General features: G+C 42.9%; 1 protein-coding gene across 2 annotated transcripts in view; it reads right to left on the reverse strand.

The window, feature by feature from the left end:
• Window positions 1-255: 255 nt before the first annotated feature.
• Window positions 256-24,673, reverse strand: part of SHISAL1 (shisa like 1) — an 82,724-nt gene continuing 58,306 nt past the window's right edge. Inside the window, exons 2-5 of one of the 2 annotated variants that reach the window (XM_075275167.1) lie at window positions 24,555-24,654; window positions 17,924-18,137; window positions 8,275-8,562; window positions 256-1,054 (exon numbers count right to left, since the gene is read on the reverse strand). In XM_075275167.1, the coding sequence (XP_075131268.1) occupies window position 1,054; window positions 8,275-8,562; window positions 17,924-18,137; window positions 24,555-24,621 (570 nt within the window). In that variant the 5' untranslated portion in view covers window positions 24,622-24,654 and the 3' untranslated portion in view covers window positions 256-1,053. Of the gene's footprint in view, window positions 1,055-8,270; window positions 8,563-17,923; window positions 18,138-24,554; window positions 24,655-24,673 lie in introns of those variants that run through there. The other variant, XM_075275166.1, reaches the window with a different exon arrangement.

Genomic DNA, 24,673 nt, shown 5'->3' on the forward strand with positions numbered 1-24,673 from the left:
ATTGATCCAACTTGTCATGGTAAGACCTCGATGACTTTGAAATGTTCATGAAGTCCGTAAAAGGGGTGAACCTCAGAGACTTCTCCTAAAAATAATTAGTGGTACAAGTCCGTTGACTTGTAGATATTATGGTTTTATCTGGTCCCTTGACTAAAGGTCCGTGAAGAACCATAACTATCCCGAAGGATAGTTGACCCAATGCAATATCTGCAAAGGGTTAGAAGGTCTCCAACCTAACGCAGCCTGGTCAAACCATATCCACCAATTAGAAGTCAGAGAGTCAATATATATTCAATTCCAATAGTATTTATTGGTCATGTGTAACGAAAGTGGAAAAGGCAGGAGTTCATCTAAAGAGTCATATACACAACTGACGTCAACCTACAGAGAACCTCCTGTAAATAATACTGGTCTACAGGTCATGATGTCATCGTGGGTGACTACTAGTGATGGACGCGTCGGTACTTATTTGCAACACTTACGTAGTATAAAAAAAGGACAGTCCCTCTATTGTAGATTATAAGGATATTATAGGTGGTCTTAGACGTATGTGCTCTGTCGAACCCTTATAATGTACACCAGGGGTGGGGGATGGGGTTCTTCATGTTGCCTCGTACGACATACTCTTTTTGGTAGTCAACTTTGGCCAGCTCATACCTATTAGCCTAACACTTAGACTAAGTACTTGACAACATATGAACACATAAGGCAGGCTAATCGCCGCCTGCCATTGCTATATCAAAGGGTGCCCATCGTTTCCCGTCTATTTCACGTACGACCTCGAGGGCAAGCTACATAGTCCATCTACTCCGTGTCGACAGTCCGTTTCAAAAATAATCTTCTCACGCTAGAGATAAAAATATTGCTTACAAACAGTTAGAAAGTACATCCCGGTGACGGTGAGAGTCTCTTCTGCCAACCCCCTTTTTGTGTTTTTGTAAAAATTCCATAAATGTCTTTCTCCTCCGTTCCTCCTTCAGTCTGGATTGGCGTCTTAGACTCAGGCTTCCACCTGGGTGATAATCTTCTTCCATCTTTAGGCACTATAGTTATTCTGGAAGAGAAATCGAAAAGTCATTAGAAGCTCGATGATTGTACGTGGCGGACTATCAATGTTCAGTGTAGACTAGGCAAGGTTATTGGATGAGGAACGAGCGGCTGGTTAACAAAGTGGATTATTTAAAGAAAGCAAGAAAAAGGAAGATCTTGGAATCCGAATGCTTAAGTACGTTCAGTACAAAAACAGCGCCACCCCTGTCCATAGGTTGTGTCTGGTATTGCAGCCAGCTCCACTGAAGTTAATGGGGTTGAACTGCAATAGCCAAACAACCTATAGACAGAAGTGGTGCTGTTTTTGGAAGGAAGCAGCCATGATTTTCTAATTCTGCCCAATCCCTTTAAAGGGGTTGTCCCATCACAAGGATCCTATCTATACTGCTTGTTAATGTGGATGTAAGACTTTTCCTAAATACAATGCTTCAGCAAAACTGCTTTGTTTGTCCACTATCTTACTTTATTCAATTCTTTGTGGCCACAGCCCTGACTTAGCTGCTCCTGAGTCAAATGATGTATCTGCTGCTCTCAGGGGGGAGGGGGGAGGGGCTAAGTGCAGGGAGCCAGCCTGTGTATCTAGCTATTCCTGTGTCTACACCATGTGACCTAGGTCCTGCACTCAGATAGAGGAGCTGCTTTCATTTCTTCTGTTCTCCCAGTTATCAGGCTAGCTAATACAATTGTGTTCATTATGGCAGAGACAGGCAGTCTCTGTATGTAACACAGAATGGAGTTGCTGCTGCCTGTACTTCATAGGCCAATATGGGTGGGTGGAGCTACACACAAATTTGGAGGCGGAGCTAAACGGCAGGTTGCTTGTGAAAGCCCGCCCACCAAATGATGCAAGAAACCAGGAAGAAAGCAGATTTTACAGCAGTAAAGACTGATGAGTATGTGAGGTGGGAATACCCCTTTAAGGAATTATTATACATCACAGTTAAATAGTTGTCTAAATTCTTGGATTATGTTGCTAAAAGATTAAGGCCTAGTACACACGGGGCAAGGGGGGCGCATTTTGGTCCTGATTTTGACGTGGGAAGCGACCAAAATACGCCTGCCGCGGCTTCCGACAGTCGCGGCTTCCCGCTCCGGAGTAGGCCCAAATGAATGGGCCTAGTTCGGGGGGTGCTGCCGCGAGGATCCGCCTGAAGAAAGGGCAACTCGCTCCAGACTAGGCTAATTCATTTGGGCCTACTCCGGAGCGGGAAGCCAAAGTGTCGGAAGCCGCGGCAGGCGTATTTTGGTTCTATTCTGACGCGGCTTCCCGCCTCAAAATCAGGACCAAAATACGCTCCACTGTCTATAGGTTGTGTTGGCTATTGCAGTTCAACCCCATTTACTTCAGTGGAGCTGGGCTGCAATAGGAAGCTAGCGGTCTACATAGACCTCTATTGTGAGGGGGCGGATTCTGACACGGATTCAGCGCCAAAATCCGCCCCTTCTTGCCCCGTGTGAACAAGCCGTAAAGGGGATTTGCCACCAAACGATAGAATATTTTTGGTTTTGGAATTTTTTGTGATACTTATACAAATATACAATAAATATACGTGAATGTTGTCGCCATTAGCTCGGCCATGTAACACACGACTTCCATTCGTTCTGTTATGACCTGAATGATTTACCAGCGGATTCCTGTACATGTTCTGTCCTCTGCATTATGTAACATCTCCTCTCGCTGGTGAAATATTTTTCTATTATTCTCCGTTTTTTTATTTACATTTTTGTGACTTAAAAGCCGCCGCCTCCTCTCCGAAGTCATTTAATATTCTGTTTCATGCCAAGCGAGAAACCGAGTTCAGAATGTGAGAAACAGAAATGTCAGAATTCCTATCAGCATTGGGACAAAAATTTCCATATAGTCTGATAAGATATATATAAAAAATTCCTCTTAATATTTGTCCAACCTGTGCTTTGACTTGCGGCCTGTGCCCAAGGCAAGATGGCACCAGTTATAGAAGAAGGTCAACATTGACCAATTGGTGGAGGTTCAACTCTTATCCATTGGCTCAACTCCGAACCCCCATCAATCGGTCAATGTTGACCCTCTTCTATATACGGTGCACTCTTGCTTTGGGCAGTGGCCACAAGTCAAAGCACAGGTTGGACAAATATCTATCTTGAGTTTCGTACAGTCCAAAAATTTCAGTTGACCCCTATGTAGCCCTTATATTCTGAGAGCGGATACCATACTTGCAGCATCTGCCCTAAATTTTTGTTCCTATATTTTTTTAATCTGCCCTAGATAATTCCTCAGCGGCTCCTTCGACTTCTGTGCCAGTTTAATTATTGCAGATCAAATAGGTTTCCTCCCTTGAAGATTTCTTTAGACAAGTTCTTGCATTTAATCCATTATTCACCAAAAACTATTAACACCCTCTTCTTCTCCCAAACCCTGAAAATGGGAGAGAACCAAATATACTCCCGCTATACGTCCTCCCACCCCAAACACTGTTGTCTATTATAATTGTAGTCTGATATGTTCTATCAAGGGTGCAGAAGATTCCTTAACCTTCAGAGTGGAGAGGCTATTGAATGTTTGAAGGTGGGGCCCAACCTGTGGGACCTCCTGTTTTTTAAAAATTGTTACTCAGGCCCATTCACATGACGTTCTATGAAATATGGACCAGATGTCGCCCATATTTTCTGGACATCTAAGCCATCTATGATACTAGAAGTCTATTCCTCCTGGTGGGACTACTGTCCTATACTGTAATCATGGTTTCAGTATGGGACGGTATTTTTTTGCCCCATAGAGGGGGCTGTTGGGGGTTACAGAGTCCTATCACCACAGACAAATATGATGCTGGGCGTCCAAATTTTTTCTCTGTTTGGCTTAGAAAATATGGCCGACTTATGATCCACGTTTCAAGGACCAAAGCAGGCGTAAGATACGAAAAAGTCTGGGGGGAGTGTCTATCTCTGGACGAGTCTAATGTGTTTCTGTTGCTTTACAGGCTTGAAACCCAACCTATTAGGGAATTCTGACATAACCGAGACAAGTTCTGCATTCAGGAAGGACATCTCTTGTTCTGGAAGACCCAACACATCCAGACATGATACAGTCAGATCATTCAGTTCAACAAAGGCAATGTAATGCCTAATTTCTCCTGCGGAGGTGCTGTAGCAAAATTGAACATTTCCAAAACAGATGACAGATAATCTCTATGGTACCAATATCAGGGCACACTGTGATTTCCTCATTATTGAGGGATCCTTCTCACCAAAGGGGGCTTATCTAAAGTGGAGAACCCCTTTAAGTGATCTGAATGTTAACAATAGACTTAGAAGATGGTTCCCTACAGGTAATACATTATACGTCTATGCTATAAATGATTCCTTGTGGTATCAGTATAAATTATAGAGCGTCTTCTGAACAAACTGGATGCAAATTAGAGGTCTTTCAGTAGTCGCTGACTGACAGCTGACACTCATCGGTAAGAAAACGGGAGACAGAAATCTTGTAGTTTATAAATAAGACCGATTTAGCAATTAACCAAATCTAAGAGAATGACACGTGAAAACTCTCTGGAGGAGGGGTAGGCGATATTTTATACAATTCACAAAACACGGCAGAGACCGAACAGGAGCTCTGTCTTTAGGCACAATGGTAACATGGCTTCCAGGATACCCATAACCCTAAATTTCAGCGTTGTCCCCACTTCTACCCAGACAATTTAATGAGGTGGTGGTGGCCTTAAAGGGGTGGTGGCAAGGGTCACCTTATAGGGTTACCTGGCGACTTTCTTTAAAACTTACTTCCTGCCTGGGATCTATTTTTTTCTGAACCTCAGGTTTTCCCGGCTGGTTCCAACTCATGATCAGAACCAGCATTCGGTACCTGAGTTGCTCTGCCTTCTTCCTCCTTTCTGTTTTCAATTATATAAAAACGCAACGATCGAAAAAAAAAAAAGAGGATATACAGTACCGTATATACTCGAGTATAAGCCGACCCGAATATAAGCCGAGGCCCTTAATTTTACCACAAAAAACTGGGAAAACTTACTGACTCGAGTATAAGCCGAGGGGGGGAAATGAGCAGCTACTGGAAAATTTCGAAAATTAAAATTATACCTTGTGGGACCTGAGGACATTACACTGTGGTGGGGCCACTCCAGCCTCCCCCGGGAATGCCCTCTCTACAGAATCCTGTTAATGACCCTGACCCTAGTGGTGAATAGTGGGATGCACAGTACATTAGGGTATCTAATGTAACTTATTAGTGTAAGTTGTCTACCCCTAAATTTCACAAAGCCTTTATATGCTGACTAGGGCTTCCTGGAACCTGTAGTCCCCCCACAGTTAGTGAATTAGAGCTACCTCATCTCATCTTATCTCATATGCAGATTTATTTTATAACGTTTCTGCTGTCATCATGTTCAGAACAAAGATCCTCTCCAAATTGTTGCCGCTACCCATATGTGTCCTAATTATAATGCCGCCCTACAGCGCCATGTAAGCCTATCTGTGTCAGTGACAAGTCTCTCAGCATGGAGTGGACGCGGCTCTCAGGTTATTGTTCTCTGAACAGTCGGAGAATCTTTTTGTTCTCATCATTACTTATCTCCGGAGTCCAAAATTGTATCGGAAATTTTCCATCAAGTTTTCGAACTTGACTCCTATAAGGACTCAAGGGTTTTGGAGTAACTTTTTAAACTGTTGGCACAACACTCTGGCTCATGTCACCAGCCACAGCTCTTCTCCTGCACTGCACTGCCCTGCCTGTGGGTGGTGCACATGTGCTGGGTCCTGGCTTCTTAAAGGGCCAGTGCAGGATAACATCCTCTGATTTTATTTAAAGCCTAAGACCTCATAAGAGCCCTTACAATATCACTGTGGCCTGAGCAGTAATGCCTATTTGGTTTTCGCAACATAGGGTTAATACTTGTGTTCTTAGCTTTGCCCACTTGTCTGCTGCCTGTCCTGACCTCATCTTTGCCTTTGTGCCACGCCCCTTTTGACAAGCCAGTGTGCTGGCCATGACTTTTTGCTGTCTGACCTGAAATCTGCCTGACTTATAATTCTGAACAAACTCTGCCTGAATTACAATACTGAACAAACTCTGCCTGTCCTGACTTTTGCCTGAATTACAATGCTGAACAAACTCTGCCTGTCTTGACTTCTGCCTGAATTACAATGCTGAACAAACTCTGCCTGTCCTGACTTCTACCTGAATTACAATGCTGAACAAACTCTGCCTGTCTTGACTTCTGCCTGAATTACAATGCTAAACAAACTCTGCCTGTCCTGACTTCTGCCTGAATTACAATGCTGAACAAATTCATCCTGCCCTGACTTCGGCCAGGATTACAATGGGGAATAAATTATGCCTGTCCTGAGTTCTGCCTGGGTTACAATAATGAATAATCGTGACTTGTTCTAACTTCTGCCTGGATTACAACTATGAACACATGCCACCTTTCCTGACTTCTGCCTGGATTGCAATGATCAACAAACTCTTCCTGCCCTGACCTCAACTTGTCCACTGATTATATTTCTGCCTATTCCCTTCCATGCCATGTATCACCATCTCTTGGTTTGAATATTATTGGGTTATAAAATTGTATACAAGAGAATGACTTTGACAACATTCACAGGTGCCAATCCAGTCTAGTGACACAGTGGGTTGACACTTGCTGCATTTCCCAAAACATTTTTATGGCCCATTAAAATTCTGCCTTTTAGTGAAGGATTCGGTTTAGCGAACATCACATTTTTACATATCAAACGGTTAAACAAGAGACCAGAACTTTGTCCACAATTACTGCAACCTCGACATATTCCAGAGCTGTACTTTCTGTGCCGCTATCATCCCTGCACAATGCAGAATACAAGAAATACAAAAGCCCTTCATTGGTTTCTTCCACACGGCTGCACCGCATTCACAATGTTCTTTTCAATTCTCCTAAGTTCAGAAGGCGCCATTATGTATAATGCAGGTGTAGACAGGAACAATCCGCTGTCTCCACTCTCATGTATTGTCCTGCTTGCTGTGCTATGTGAAAACCGCTTGACGGGAATGTCAATTCAATGCCCACAATTAATACCACCTAATGTACTAAATATAATGTTGCAGGTCATAAGCGTAAAGGAAGTCTATGATGGGGTCATGAGCTGTCAACGCCATAGAGATGAGCGAACCAGTTTGTAAGGATCTGGGTATGTTGCAAATTTTCAAAAAAGTTTTTTTGGGGTTCGCCTAAGAGAAAGGAGTGGAGCTGACATGAGTCCCACCTCATTTTCTACCGAAAACCACTCTATTAAATATAAAAAACCCCTGTTGCTTAAGGGGGGACTCTATCCAAATCTAAAGAAACCCCCTTCTGAGGCCTACCTTCTAAATTACTTCTAAGTGATTAAAATTTTACAGAGTAACACAAAGTTTGCTACAAAAACCATTTAATAGAGCAGACTGCAGTTGCATCCCCCTCCTCTCCCTCCTCCCTGTCTACTATGTATTGTTTTACCCTCGATGGAATTTTGGTGACTGAGGAATTCATCAATTTCATAGTCAAAGAAATCCCCTTTAAGAAGGATAAAAATAAACTTGCTGCTTAAGGCTGAGCCTCCCTAAAATCTGCAACAGAAAAACTGCATTTCCACAATATGGGGCCTCCGCCTAAAGGGTGATTCCATCCAAATCTAGAGTAGCCCCCATACCGACCTACTTTCTAACACTCTGTCTATGTTGTTCAAATTCTATGGCTTCATGGAACGTTTGATACATTATCCATACAGTAATGTACACTGCAGTTGCATCTCCCTCCTCTCCCTCTAGTATGTAATGTTTTACACTAGATGGATTTTTGGTGCATGAGGAGGTTTATATATAATACAGAGTGTCTGTGGGCAAAGAAGGGGTAATGATGGGATCCTGGAAGGTGAGTAATAAGCCACTTTATTAAGGTATATTATCACATATAATCTATATAGTCAGATAATCACATGGTCAATGTGGTAGCTACTTTGATAGTCTTGCTTAAAGGGGTTGTACAGGATAAGAAAAACAAAGAAATGTTTCCATACCTGTTCAAGGGTTCTGGAATTGAAACATGATTCTACCAAGATAAACAGAACTAAGATGCAATACCGCATGTAACCTGTGGACAAGGATGGCGCTGTTTTTTGAAAAAATACATATTCTTTTAATCTTGAACTAGACTTTTAACCAAAGCAATAGTGAGCAATAGGAAGGGAAGGTATATAGTATATCCGTAGTCTTACCAGGCAGTTGAAGTCTGAAAGGACATCAGTGTTGGACTAACAGTATCCCCTTTTAATGTGTGAACTGCATGTGACATCTGAGACTGAGTCTGTACTTGGGAAGGCTCCGGTGCTGCTTTATCCCATTGCCTTTGTCCTTGCCTCATCCATTTTCCTTGGATTCCCCACCTCGCAAGGTACATTTTACAAATATCATAGTTCATTGCTGAATAATATATCAGATCTAGAATTAAGAGGATGACCACGAAAAATCCGTAGACCCAGACTCCGATCAGGGCGCTGTAGTTGCTGCGGGAAAAAAGACACAAAGGATAAATAAACTAGATATATTCTACATATGTCGGGTGATCACAAAAATATGCAATATATTCATATATATATTTGATGAGCATTGTGTAATCCTTCATTTCTCCTCCGGGGGAGCTGCAGGGAACTGAAAACTTACAAATGACTGCTGGGACTCCCACTACTGGAACATGTCAACCAGATAGATGGTAGAGTGCCCTAAGACCTAACTCACCCCATTGTAGAAAATTCTATCAGTGGGATACCCCTTTAAGTTTATAACAATGTAACAGTGGCTAGATTTGTCTAGTGAGGCCTATGCCTTTAAATCCTTGGCTCACAAATATGAGAGGGAATCGTTCCTTCTTAACAGACGTGACGGATGGAAACTCCAAAGGGGTCATCACTGATGGTCGTAGCTCAGGCATCGGAGGATTTAGGAGAAATATTTATACGACCCTTGAGAAAATAATTTCGCGGCAGTGTACGCTGGTGCGGAATTATCTGACCGAGAGGAATGTGACATCTGACTGTATGCATTAGAGGGAAACAAGATGTGAGGGAAGGGGCCACGATTCATAGAGGGTTGAAAATCTAGGCAGATATTTTTGTCTGTTTTTCAGACAGTTCTACAATGCATTAGTGTCTATGGGCTCTTCAATGGGTTGGACATATAGGTGGCGCTAGAGAGACTGTCTCTGGAGTAGAGCTAATTTGCATATTTTTCCCAGGGTGCATTGCCCTATGTTAGTGTCTCCACAAGTGAAAGAGTAGATGTGCATATAAAACATATAGACAATCCCATTCCTTTGGACCTATTCGGGATGTGGTAGAGGGGCAAGAGAAGACCATGCCCAGCCATGTATTGTATGTTTGCCCAGCTGACTACCAGGGTGACTGACTTTAAAGAAGAATTGTCTTCATGTCCAGGATAAACCATTTTTGGCAATGAGGATGGGGAAGGTTAAAAAAACTCAAAAAACCCCATACTCACCTGTCTCCAGTACTCTGGTGTCTTCCACTGTGGTCCGGTCCTGCTGTTCCCAGGTCTTGTTGTGGCAGAAGTCCTTGCCGCATGTGACCACTAAGGCCATGGGATGTCACTCGCATACTTCACCTCATTGACCTCAGTAGTCATGTGAGACAAGGACTTCCACTGGAATAAGAACCGGGGTGCCGTTGGACTGGACCACGGTGGGAGACATCAGAGCACCAGGGAGAGGTGAGTATATATATTGTTTTCATCTTCTCTGGCCTCCTTTGCCAAAAACGGCTTATCCAGGACAACCCCTTTAAGCTTTCAGAGGGTTTCTTACCCAAGGATGAATGACAAATATGTTACTATATAACCAGAGGTATTTTTCTAGAGCATGGAAAACCAGAGCGATAACTCCTTGAAGAAGGTATCATGGAGACCAAATGAGGTTCCAAAAGTAACATTAGCATCTGTACCTTTGTCCTTGAGGGGGCACAGAGATCTCCCTGATAAATAGGAAGATACCAGCAGTATGAATGATATATGGTTCATGGGGTGACCTGTTCTGATTTTGGATCTGAAGCGTAAGAGTTACCATAGTGGTCAATGCAAACTAAGCATTGACCACTATGAGATGGTCCTCATGGTGGGACATTCAATTTGGTGTACTGAATACAGTATATCAGAGTCAGACTGAGGATCCTTTGGGCTAATCAGATAAATAAAACAGAAGATCCATCCTTAAAAACTTAATTTTGATCTGTCCAGAGGGTCCTCACCTAACAGAGGAAATGGTTTAGCTAAATTTGAAGAGTGCTATGGTCTATTTCCTAGGGGTTGTTGGAGGGTGGGCCCCTAGAATCATTTTACCTGGTGAACCCAAGGAAATAGGCCATTACCCTCCAATTTGGGTGTCTACTGCTGGACCATTATTGGGTTAGATTCTTGACCAACCAGAAGATCTTTGGGTACCCCGATGGGCCCGCCCGTGCGGAATACTAATAACCATTCTGGTCACTGGTCATCTAGAACTTCCCCTACGGCAGGGGTGACTCATACGGGTTACACACCCTAAGACCAACCATGATCGGGAGACTTAGAATTCGTCTATTCTCTTGTGTGGCAGGAGAAGACAGTCCAGACGGAGACGTGATCATGCAATGAATAATAATGTATAATATGCATTCAGTAATAACATAGTCTGAAATTTTTCAGACCCCTTCTGGATATTTCATCCCTGGCCCTGCGCGAGAGCTGAGCCTGAAGAATAAAAAAAAAATTGTATTTCGAAATGATATAATGTGGTGTTGAAATTCCCAGCCAACCGCCTTATAAAATGTAAAAATGACTTGAGGGGATCGTGTATCCTCATATAATAAGATTTATGGAGGTAGTGAGAGGAATACATTGTTACACACAAATTCATCTCTGCAAACACAGAGGAAAGCCATTTATTCAGAATGGTAATAAATACCAGACATCAAAAAGAATCCCCATCAAAAAGTGGGAAAGGCAGAGCAAACCTTGGCCAAAAACATATAAAAGTGGTTAACCAATGGATATGGGGCCCATATATACATTTGTCTAATATACTCCTAGTGGTCACAGGACCATCTTCACATAATAGGGAGCAGAAGCCGGATCATTTACCAAAAAGACCAAGAATTAGATCGCTAGGGACCTTTAAGTCCTGTCCATTGGAGGATCCAACATTTGGAGGGTTTGTATCAACCCTGCACCTTTAATGAACCAGTCTGGTGGATTGTCCTGGCAAAGGCAAGACTTTCGGAAAGTATTAATAACCATTGTTACCCTCATTGGCCACCTATACATGAGGAACCTCTTCTCTCTCATGCAGGAGAATCCCTCAACCTTAATCCTGTGGGACCTCCTGATGTCTAGAGCCTTCTCAGTCTAGATCCACTATCCTGGTCTCCATGAGCTAATGGTCCTTGTGTAATAGATTTCCATAATCTTTAATTCTTAGCTCAACTACCTTCATATCTGTCACCACTTTTAGAATTCCTTTCCGAAAAAAATTGTCATCACAGTCAAAAAGTGTTCCATGAGTTTATTGGGAGCTTAAGATCTCCATCTTCTCCAATCCCATCTTCAAAGTACCACCATGAAGGTCTTTTTCAAGGGTCAAAATCATTTTTACACCTGGCAATAGTTGAACGAAGGACTTGTTATGATCATGGTGGAAATCCGTGTTTTGGCAACCATATGAATACCTGTACCAATACTCTTAGAAGGTTCTTCCACCCTGTTGGAGTCTCCAGGAATCTCAATGATGTGTTCATGACTAATTTTCCCATCTATCTGGCCACTTGTCATACTTTTCCCCATGTCTTTAAGACGTATTGTATTGTCTATCCATCTGGGACCCTCATTTCAATGGGTAACCCATTTTTAGATGTTGCTTGACACCACCACACTCCTATCCTAAACCACCCGGGATGAGAGGTTCTTGGGTTCTCACTTCTCCTTTTTGGAGACCACTTTCCTATGGAGGTTTCTATCCTATAACATGGGAAGAATGGACTTGCCTCTCTGGGAATCTCGTCCTGCCTACATGGGCTGCTGTGATGATATTTGGCCTTTGGTTCAGCTTGGACAATTTTTGCTTCAAGTGGAAGAATAAGCCTCATTGGGTCTAGGAGCCACCTTTCCTAATCAAAGTTCTAGGTGTCCACCAGCATTGATCTTCTCCACTATTCCTAACATATGGTTTAGGTTGTTGGTCCTCCCTTAGTGTTTCTGTACAACCCTACCCCTAAGGAGCAAGTTTACTCCATTAGACATAGGTGGCAACTTTGGAAGTAGGCAGTTCCTTAGCATCATCACTGGTCCTCCATGATACGATTGACAGCTTAAAAAGTGACAACTGCCCATATTTATAACACCTATAGGGTTTTCACTTTCAACCTTTGAAGGTCCACCTCCAGAGCACTCCTAGCTCTAGAGATGGACCTACTCTTCTCGGATGCTCTACTGGTGAAGGTCTACGAACCTCGTACCATTTAGTAGCTTCGGTTCTGCAACGTTTGCTAGATACTAAGCTAATTCCGATTAAGCATTGCTGCCGGATGTGTTAATAATCGCTGTGGTATTGTAGTTTTACAATTAGGATTGAGATCTCGGTGGAGTCATTTATTTTCTTGGTCGCGGTCACATTGAATGCGAAAACCGCCAATTACATCTAGAGCTAAAACAAACAGCCACACTCAATGAATGCAATCTTCAACAATTTATTAATCTCCCAGCCCGTGGCTTTCCCATCTGCTCCTTGTAAATAACATCTGTCTGTCATACAAGAGGCTTTCTCGACTGATAGGATGGCACAGAACCCCTGTAGGGGGCCACTTACTTATCTTCATGACTTTATTGCAATAATTCTGTGATAATTTTTCGATAGGGTAAAGAAATTATATTGCGATCACTGCAAAATAAATTATTTGCCTGAAAGGGGCTCAGCAAACACATTTTATATACTCCGATTTTATAGAAAGTTCCGTGCTCAGGACCGTCATCTGGAGGACTCAACAGCTCCAGTCATGTGTAATTCTTCATTTAACCTGTGGGAATGCTGTAGGGAAATGGAATACGCTGCAAAAAAACAAAAAAAGGGGAGTACTACCAGACTCCAAGGAGATCAGGCAAATATCACGCCCATGCAACCTGGGTAAATATTCACCCCCTTCCTATACCTACCATTCCCATATGTTTTAGGGGTCTGTATTTATTTATGAGGCCTGATTTGGGTTCTGTATTTAGGGGATCTTGATTTGTTCAGAGGCTTTAGTCAGGGGTTTTTAATTGTTTAAGGGGTGTGGTCTGGGTGTATATTTATTTAGGGGATTTCGACAGGGGTCTGAATTTGTTAAAGGGTCAGGTGTATATGTTTGTTTAAGAGCTCGGCTCTGTATTAGTTTAGGGGTCTAGCTGGGGTATGCATTTTGTTCTTCTATATTTGTTTAAGGGTCTGAATTTATTCAGGGGCTCTTGTCTGGATTTTTTCAGGAACTGCTTATTTGTTTAAGGGGTATGGTCAGGGGTCTGCATTTACTTATGGCATGTGTTTGCTTATAGGATCTGGATATTTTCAGGAACTGCCTATTGGATTAAGGGGTTTGGTCAGGGGTCTCTATTTACTTACTGGGTGTGTTTGCTTACAGAGTCTGGGGTCTGCTTTTGTTCAGGGACTCTAGTCAGGGGTGTATTTACTTATGGGGTGTGTTTGCTTATAGGGTCTGGTCAACGGGTCTGGATTTCTTCAGGGGGTGCTTATTTGTTTAATGGTCTGGGTATTTATTTAGGGACTCTATATCTGTTGAAGGTTTCTGTATTTCACTATGGGGTCCAGTCAGGGTTCTGTATTTAGGGGTCTGCATTTGTTTAAGGGGTCTGTATGGGTTTTGTGTTCTAGTTTTGGGTCTGTATTCATGTTGTAGTGATATGAAAGGAGTAACATGCACATGGGGTCTGGATTTGTATCTGGTTTTTTTTTTTACGGGGTCCCTGTTTTTCAACAAGTCAATAGGAAAACGGCACGTGAATGATATCTGTGTGCCCTTCACAAACCTATTGATTTCCTGCAGTGGGCCTGGGCCACAAAATAGACAAAAGCCTTGGGCACAGACCTACACAGACCTGTGCTAATACATGGGTGTATATGGGGCCATAGAATATAATTAGACATGAGCGAATAGTATTCGATCCAATACTTCCCCGCCATAGGTATGTGTGTAAGCGGCTGAATACCAAGGAATTAAACGCATCGAATATTTGAACATCCCTTGGTGTTCGGCCGCTTACATGCATACCTATAGCGGGGAGGAATTCGATCGAATACTACTCGCTCATCTCTAAATATAATGGGTCAGGGGTTAAACGCATCGAATATTCGAACACCCCTTGGTGTTCGGCCGCTTACACGCATACCTATAGTGGAAGGAATTCGATCGAATACTACTTGCTCATCTCTAAATATAATGGGTCAGGGGTTAAACGCATCGAATATTCGAACACCGCTTGGTGTTCGGCCGCTTACACGCATACCTATGGCGGGGAGGTATTCGATCGAATACTACTCGCTCATCTCTAAATATAATGGATCAGTGTTCTAGCCGTTATAGACAAGGCATATGGTCTTATACATGGAGTATTGTTCTAGGGGCACCCAAGTAGAGTTACCAATTTTTTCGGCTACATACCTCAGATATCGGCTTCCCCCATGTTCACATAATAAATCCAAACGTGGAACCCCAAACAGAAATAATGAGACGGTATAAAAAACCCAAAACTTTTATAACCATCCACCGGAAAATTTCATCCGAAAAAAATCCCGCCGTTCCGTATAAGCGGAGCCGGCAGATATTCGGCTGGTCCCAGCAGTAAAGGGTTATTTCCCGCAGGCGGGGAGATGAAAGTGGAATCGCAGCAAACAGCGAGTTTGGGCCCCGTCTTGTGATTCCTCCTTGTTATTTAGGCTCCACATGGTTACCATGGGGATGGCCTAATGGATGGATTATAGATTTATTTATAAATGGTATTAATTGGATTCCGGAATTGAAATGGAAATCAGCCCGTGCACGCTCAGGCGGTATGACTGCAGATCATCTGCATATGAAGAAGCCGCCATATAGTCGCAGCTGAGCAACTGCCTGTCAGAGGATTGTCATGCAGAACAATGGACGAAAGGAGTCGTTTGATCCATAACCTTTTCATCTTACTGTTTTTTTTACCCATTAAACACTTCTCATTGTATTCCAAGCACCTAAGTGCCAAGGAGAGCCGAAGCTTCTGAAGACGCCGCGGAGGAGGAAATCTACAATATAGAATATTCTACGACTGATAATCCAGAATATCTGATAATAAAGCAGCACCTAGATCCCATTACTGACCCCTGCTGGCAAGCTTACTACAGTACTCCCAGGGGGCCCTGTATTCTTAAAGGGAATGTGACACCAGACTTCAGTATATCACCCCAGCCCTGCAGATAGATAGGTTACTGTCACCAGACCCAGCATATCACCCCAGCCCTGCAGATAGATAGGTTACTGTCACCAGAACCAGCATATCACCCCAGTCCTGCAGATAGATAGGTTACTGTCACCAGAACCAGCATATCACCCCAGTCCTGCAGATAGATAGGTTACTGTCACCAGAACCAGTATATCACCCCAGCCCTGCAGATAGATAGGTTACTGTCACCAGAACCAGCATATCACCCCAGTCCAGCAGATATATAGGTTACTATCACCAGAACCAGCATATCACCCCAGCCCTGCAGATAGATAGGTTACTGTCACCAGACCCAGCATATCACCCCAGCCCTGCAGATAGATAGGTTACTGTCACCAGAACCAGCATATCACCCCAGTCCTGCAGATAGATAGGTTACTGTCACCAGAACCAGTATATCACCCCAGCCCTGCAGATAGATAGGTTACTGTCACCAGAACCAGCATATCACCCCAGTCCAGCAGATATATAGGTTACTATCACCAGAACCAGCATATCACCCCAGTCCTGCAGATAGATAGGTTACTGTCACCAGAACCAGCATATCACCCCAGCCCTGCAGATAGATAGGTTACTGTCACCAGACCCAGCATATCACCCCAACCCTGCAGATAGATAGGTTACTGTCACCAGACCCAGCATATCACCCCAGCCCTGCAGATAGATAGGTTACTGTCACCAGAACCAGCATATCACCCCAGTCCAGCAGATATATAGGTTACTATCACCAGAACCAGCATATCACCCCAGCCCTGCAGATAGATAGGTTACTGTCACCAGAACCAGCATATCACCCCAGCCCTGCAGATAGATAGGTTACTATCACCAGAACCAGGATATCACCCCAGCCCTGCAGATAGATAGGTTACTGTCACCAGACCCAGCATATCACCCCAGCCCTGCAGATATATAGGTTGCTGTCACCAGAACCAGCATATCACCCCAGCCCTGCAGATAGATAGGTTACTGTCACCAGAACCAGTATATCACCCCAGCCCTGCAGATAGATAGGTTAGTGTCACCAGAACCAGCATATCACCCCAGCCCTGCAGATAGATAGGTTAGTGTCACCAGAACCAGCATATCACCCCAGCCCTGCAGATAGATAGGTTACTGTCACCAGAGCCAGCATATCACCCCAGACCTGCAGATAGGTTAGTGTTACCAGAACCAGCATATCACCCCAGCCCTGCAGATAGATAGGTTACTGTCACCAGAACCAGCATATCACCCCAGCCCTGCAGATAGATAGGTTAGTGTCACCAGAACCAGCATATCACCCCAGCCCTGCAGATAGATAGGTTACTGTCACCAGAACCAGCATATCACCCCAGCCCTGCAGATAGATAGGTTACTGTCACCAGAGCCAGCATATCACCCCAGACCTGCAGATAGGTTAGTGTTACCAGAACCAGCATATCACCCCAGCCCTGCAGATAGATAGGTTACTGTCACCAGAACCAGCATATCACCCCAGCCCTGCAGATAGATAGGTTAGTGTCACCAGAACCAGCATATCACCCCAGCCCTGCAGATAGATAGGTTACTGTCACCAGAGCCAGCATATCACCCCAGACCTGCAGATAGGTTAGTGTTACCAGAACCAGCATATCACCCCAGCCCTGCAGATAGATAGGTTACTGTCACCAGAACCAGCATATCACCCCAGTCCTGCAGATAGATAGGTTAGTGTCACCAGAACCAGCATATCACCCCAGCCCTGCAGATAGGTTAGTGTTACCAGAACCAGCATATCACCCCAGCCCTGCAGATAGATAGGTTACTGTCACCAGTCTACAGCATATCACCCCAGCCCTACAGATAGACAGGTTACTGTCTCTGAGAATAGGCCATTAATATAAAATCCTGAAAAAAATCCCTTTAAAATTCTAGATTTTTCCCATCTCAGACATCTATGGCTTTTTCTATAGGAATACTGCATAGTTATGAACATATGGATTGTAAAGCACCATGGAATTAATGGCGCTATATAAATAATAATAATAATAATAATAATAATAATAATAATAATAATAATAATAATAAGAGATTCACTGGCTTATTTTGCTTGCAGTACCATGCCTAGCCACTTGGTGTGCTGTCAAATAAAATAGGTTCATGAGTAGATTGAGCTCACAGCACCATCACTTAGATACAATATTTTACAGCCTTAACTAGTGGTAGATTTTGGTACTGCAGTCATTCAAGAAATTTTAACCTAGTCGAAAGAGTGAAAATGAAATATTCTATTGAGGAAAATCTAAATCTAAAAAATAACGTGACACAAATGTGACTATTGGAGATCTTTGACATTACGGCTTCTGCTAAGATTTCTAGGACCATGTAGGTTCAGCCACTTACTTATGCATATAGCCATCAGCACCCAACGTGAGATTCATCTGCATGACGTTCTGGAATTCTGTCTCATTACAGCAGTACTTGAAGACGGTGTTGTTGTGATGACAACACAAGACGTACGACTTGTTGTCTGAAAGGCGCGGACAGTGGAACCCAAAGTGATATCGACCCTTGTGGTCTGTATACGGCTCACAAACTCTGAAGTGTGCAGAAGAAGCTGTGGGAGATGAAAGGATGGTTAGATATCAGAAAACAGTATATAGCACCACCTTGTAGTACCATTACAATTACTGTACAATTTATGATGCCATATATTTTTTGGTTGCAGTACCATGCCTAACCACATGGTGTGCTGTCACAGAAACTAGGTGATTTAGATGGAGCACTATCATTTTAAGATTTTATTCTCAATGGCAAGAAAAGCAGCGTATATTGCTGTCAAGATACTGGAAACATGACAGAAACCTGATAGGCCTCATTTTTAAAGGGGTTGTCCAGGCTTAAGTCAGTAAGCCGTGCCAATCTGCTGTACGGAGAATCTCCTAATGATCAGGCATTTATGACCAAACTGGACAACCCCTTTATATCAATGGGCTCAATCAAAGTCCTGTCAATAATAGATCCAGTAGCTGTGACCAGACCCTGATACAACACTTTATGGCGTCAACAAGTGGCCGTATTGCTTAGTACTCTCATACATATGAATCATATTAAATACTAATAAAGTCACATATAAATTGTTCCAATTATTCGCGTTTTATGAATTGGTAAAAAAAAAAAAAAATTATATATATATATATATATATATATATATATATATATATATATATATATAGAATGATAAATATTACTTGCAATACCACTCCAGGCCACATGGTGCACTCTTATTCAGACATGTGATGTATAATGCTCTAGGCAACGTTCATTTCCTTTTGTGTCACATAAAACCACAAGTAAGTGTCTGGGGATGGTAAGTAGCAATGGATTGAGCGTGATTTTGGCCCCTGGGCATTAAAGATCCTTGGGTCCACCATTCGATTCAGGCCAATCAGCACCATTATTAACACTTATCCATTGGCTGCTAATCTTTGGCAATAGTGGTAGGCTGGAAAAACCTCCACTTCTATCTAGAGTCTAAAAATATAACAAAAAGTGGACCCAGAAGTTGCACAGCCGGCATGCATGTGTATAGAGGGTTGGCCTGGGTCCAGGCTAGATATCTGGTCGAAACTCAATTTTCAGTTCCCACATCCTATCTACTGATGTTTGATGCGGTCACATCAAGGGAACTTTCAGTAACATCCCGGTCACTGACTGTAAAGAGACAGGAAAGTCTAATACGAGACACATGTGGAAGACTCCAATAACGAAATATTGTAATATCGAGCAGAGTTTGGTGGGAACATATAGATGACCCCAAATATTCATTAGAAGCAGAAGACCTTGTTGTCCAGTTAGTCCAGTGGTGAAGTCCTGAGTTGGGCCCCTTCTCTTTCCAAATACTGTTATGGGCCCTATAATCAGTTTTACACTATATCCAGTAGCAGATTAGGAAGACCCACATGGTGCCCATAAGGTCACCATGGACATCTCCCAAATTGAGGGACATTTTAAGCCACCCTTTCTAGAAAAATCCACTAATAGTACAGAATGGCTCTTTTATATAAATTTGCCCAATTTCTTCTTTTGATGTCCATTTAGAGAATCCCTCCCCAAATTTTTTTTTTTACTATATGTGATTAATATTGCCCCTTAGAACTTGACTTTAAGAAAGCCAAGCCTGCCTTAAAGGGGTTGTCCAGGACCAGAAGATCATTGATACTGATGTCTTTATCACAGGATAAGTCATCAGTATCAGATCAGTCAGGGTCCAACACCCGGATCCCATCCTGATCAGCTTTTTCAGCCTATGGTCAGAATCAGCTGACAACAGGTATGCCACCACTATCCTGTACAAACCGGACGCTCTGTACACTGTAGTGGTGACGCCGAAACGGAATATTCACTTGAATAGGAGCAAGGTGGCAGGACAACTGTATTAGCTGATCAGTTTGGGGTCCAGGTGTCAGACCCTGACTGATCATATACTAATTCCCTATCCTGTAAGTAGGTCGCCAGGTCCTGGGCAACCCTTATAATGGCTATTGTTGGAATACCCCTTAAAATACACTTAAAGGAGAACATCACTTGTGCACAACATATTCATAAAATTACATATTCTAAAACTACATAAAATATGGAATAACTTTGTAAATACTTTGCTTTACTGATCTTGTATTGTCCTTTATTTATATGATATTGAATTCAGAAAGAACATCCCATTCAAATTTGTCCTGAGAGCTATGCATTGTGGGAGCTCAGCTCACAGTTACAATGTTTATCATTAGCGGTCACATGACTGGATTGAAGACAAACAGTGTACAGGTTCCAGGGAGAGGAATTTTTAGTTTCACTTTGGGTGTAAATGATAAAGAAAAGGCGATATAGTATAAAATCGGTGCTAGATAAATAAAGGAACATATTTAGAAAGTTTTTCTACTCAATCTGTAGATTTTAAATATGAGGCGCTGCTTAAAAATGGAGTGTTCCTTTAAGTATGCCTTTAAGTGTGGAAATAAGTTGCGATATCTATTCTTTACATCAGACTACTTAACACAAATCGAGTCTGAAGCACACATTAACGTGTTCTATGATATAACCTTTAGCATGTCTTTCCACATAGCGGGGGCATCCATGACAATATAATGATAGGATGTCATTTTCTAAAGTAAACCTAGTCGAGTACCTCTTGTGAGGAACGGTCCTCTTTGCCTTAAAGGATTAACCTTTACATTGAAAGCTTTTCAAACCCATTAAACTTGACATTAACATCTCAAGTACGTAGCCTGGGAGAATTGTGGGTAAATAGTTTCCGTATCTTACAATCTAATGGAGGCAAAAAATATCTAAAACAGAAGGAATTCATTCTTAAAATCGTGATATAAATTCCGACTTAAAGGGAAACTCCGGGCAAAAATGATCCGTGGATAAAGTAACACGTTCGGTGCTGTAGTACTCTAGAGGTGCCCTCAAAAACCAATTGGATGTAATACTTGACAAAATACCACCCTTAACATTGGGTTGACCTTAGATTGGATGATAGCAAGAGTAGTACCCCCCCCCCATGGAATCCCCACCATATAGTGTACTGTTACACTACACTATACAGTGCCTAATACATACACCATGGTGCCCAAATAAAAGTGGCCAAGAATAACTGATTGGCCTAAATAATAATGCCATATAGTGCCGCCACTATGTTGTAAATGTAATATACCATACATGTCCAAGGTTAGGTTCACATATGCATTGGAGACCTCAAAATCAGCAGAGGAAAAAGTCCTGCACAAAGGACTTGTTCCTCTACCTGTTTCAGTTTCATAATGATGGAGGCACGACAGACCCCATGGGTCAATTGGGTCTGTTGGACTTGCGGGTTACCACTGTGTTTTGAAGACAGATTAGCCACTGCCAGGGGTGAGTGCACAGAGGTGAGGGTGAGGTGTATTGGAACCATTAAAAGGGTTGTCCAATAACCAATTTTTGATAAGGAGGCAGGGAAAGGTGAAAATTCCCCAAAAACCCATACTCACCTTTACATGGTGTCTCCAACCGTGGTCTGGTCCTGCTGCTCCGGTGTCTTGCTTTGGTGTAAGTAAAGGAACCAAGACGTTACAGCGGTAAAGGAAACTTGCAAACGTCAACTATGGCGTCTCGTATCCTTTACCTAGGCCCCCGATTGGCCTCAATTGACGTCCACGAAAACAAGACCCCGTAGAAGTAGGATCGGAATTCCATGAGAGACACTAGAGCACCAGGGAAACATGAATATGTTTTTGGGTTTTTCCACCTTCCCCGGTCTCCTTACCAAGAACAGATTATATAGGACAACCCCTTTAAGATATCTTCTAGCTTGGACCATCACATCATGGATTTCTTGGCCACCAGAGAAGATAATTTTGATGGTCCGTCCTCCATCTATTTAGAACAAGTTCATGTCCACCTTAAGAATGTATACAAGACCCATCGTCAGTACATGTAGGTTACTTCTTGAGAATCAAAGTGGCTTTAAAGTCACCTTCAAAAGGAGTTGTCATCTTCTGGATCTTTGGAATCCCATTGAATATGAACGGTAGTCACAAAGTTGAACTGGTGAATCCCTGGTGGCCTATGAACTTTCATTAGAATGGACGACCATCGCTGGAAGGGTCTTCTTAAAAAATTCATCCTGATAAAAGAGCCATCTCTACGCGTTCTTTTCAAGGAAGGCACAAAGGAACATCGCTCTCCGCGCTCTGCTAGAACATACTTGCTTTGTTTCAGGAAATTTTCCGACAAGTCTCTTTTTTTTTTCATCTACTCCGCGCCTGTATTATCCAAAAGGGAAATGCATGAAGTCTAGCAGACGGCGGTGACTTGGGTTCATTCTAGCGATGAGAAAAGGGGAATCGTTTTATATTTTAATTATGATCCGGCCAATTAAACGGCTCACACGAGAGAACGGTGAAAGATGTGACTCAATGAGACGCTAATCCGCAGACGGCCCGTCTCAGCCGCGTTTTCGTAGAAAGTCTAAGTCAGTGCAATGCTATTTTGGTCGTGAGGTCACCTCTCGTCTCTCTTTCTCCTCGAGATCTCTTATGATGGATGTGATACAACATGACTTCATCCTACATTAACTTCCAATGTTTTATTCAGCAATTCCTGTTATTTTAGACATTTTGATGAGTTAGGGATCGTGAAAATAGTTTATGGCATCGGAATTTTCCAAGTGATTGGGCAGCTTATCAAAAAACTTCTCCGATGTCATAACGTACAAAACAAAAAGTTCTGAAAGTGAAGCAAGGACCTTCGAGGTGAGGACTAAAGCCTTACTCCTCTATGGAATATCATCTAATGTATAGGACTGTGAAAAAAAAAGTATTTGCCCCCTTTCAGTTTCCCCTCTTACTGAAGAGTTGTCACCGAATGGCTCATGATCCTTAAAGGGGTATTCAAAATACTTTCTAATCAATTTCTTGTGGTTTTTAAAGGGTTATTTCCATCTACAATATCACAATACTTGATTACTGGAGGGGGTGCTGACCTTTAAGGCTAAGTTCACACAGGGAGCGTTCAGGCGGATTTTGGCACCGAGAGTCATGTGGGGAGCCGCATCACTCTTGGGTCAAAATACGCCTGCCACGACAGTCGCGGCTCCCCTCTGGAGTCTGCTCAAATGAATGGACCGACCACAGAGGTTGCTGCCGCCAGGCGGACGCCGTGGCTCAACGAGCCCAAAGAAAGGGCAGCCCGCTTGCAGAAACAAGTAGCCTGGCTGTCTACATAGACCACCATTGCAAGGAGGCGGATTATGACGTGGATTACGCGCCATAATCTGCCCCCTCTGTGCTCGTGTGAACGGGCCCTACTGAGCCAGAAAATGAAGGGGTGGCAGTACCAAGTTAGTATAGATGTCTGGGATATCTAGGATATAAATGTGTGTGTGGGTTAAGATAACAAATGAGCACACATGTTAGAATCCTTTACCTATTATTAAAGAACCCAGTACAAAAATATCTTAAAGGGGACCTTTCATCATTCCCACCAAATCTAACTGTTTGCACCCTTCAATAGATGTCACTCCACTGATTTCGACGCAGTTGGAATTTTTTCTCTAGCCCCTACCATTCCCAAGTAATTCATTCTGTTAGCTTTAGCACAATTACGCTGTCTGCTGTCAGTGGGCGGTCCTATACTGGAGCAGAGAGACAGGGACCGCCCACCTGTCAGCAGACAGCATAATTGTGCTGAAACTAATAGAAGTGATTGCACGGAAACGGTAGGGGCTAGAGAAAAAATTCCAACTGTGCCGGAATCAGTGGAGTGGCACCTACTGAGTTGGGCATGGTGTGGGAGAGGGTCTTTTGCACCCCCCCCTCCCCCATAGCTACATCCATGAAAGATTAATGTGGTTGCCAAGTAGTGTATCGTGCAGAGTATATTGAATACATATACTAGATTGGACACGATGGGTCTGCAATCAGTTAGCACCATTCTCCTCGCCCCGATTCTTTCGCCTCAGCTCTATTATATCGCATATGGTTTTAATTGGAACAATTTGTAGTTGCTGAAAAATTAGTAACAAACTGTAAAATGTGAAATATTCAGTGTCCACATATTGTATTAATATATAGTCAGGAAGCTGATGGCTAAATAAGGATGGACCATGGAAACTCCATATGTATACGATCACCATATCATGTCTACACATCCGTATGAGATTAGCACGACTACAAGGGGCAGCATAGCTATGGAGGTGCAAAAATTGAAGTCCATACTGATCCCCATGGTCTTTAATATAATGGAACCAGTAAGCAAGTCCCTAAATCTAGCAGCATGTCCTTGTGCTCCTGAGGTTTAGGGCCCAACCTGGTAACACCAGTCCTGTATGTCACCTGGTGAAGCCGAGGAGAGTATATGGGACACAACTGGGTGCTGGAACGGGCACCAAATAGGCAATGTCATTCGTAGGTCTCCTGGGGATCCCACCTATCATAGTGAGGAGAGAACATCACTTTAAGAGACTATTAAAAGTTCTTCTGACTTGACTTACCTTTTGAAGACATTACTAAGAGAAATAAGAGGAGACCGTTGAGAAAGCGGTGAGCCCAGCTAGTCATCCTTTTGCTCTCATCTGTCCACTAGAGAATCACCTGGAACGTAAGAAGAGAG

Source organism: Leptodactylus fuscus, chromosome 5 (assembly GCF_031893055.1).
Source record: "Leptodactylus fuscus isolate aLepFus1 chromosome 5, aLepFus1.hap2, whole genome shotgun sequence".
Classification (NCBI taxonomy): Eukaryota; Metazoa; Chordata; class Amphibia; order Anura; family Leptodactylidae; genus Leptodactylus; species Leptodactylus fuscus.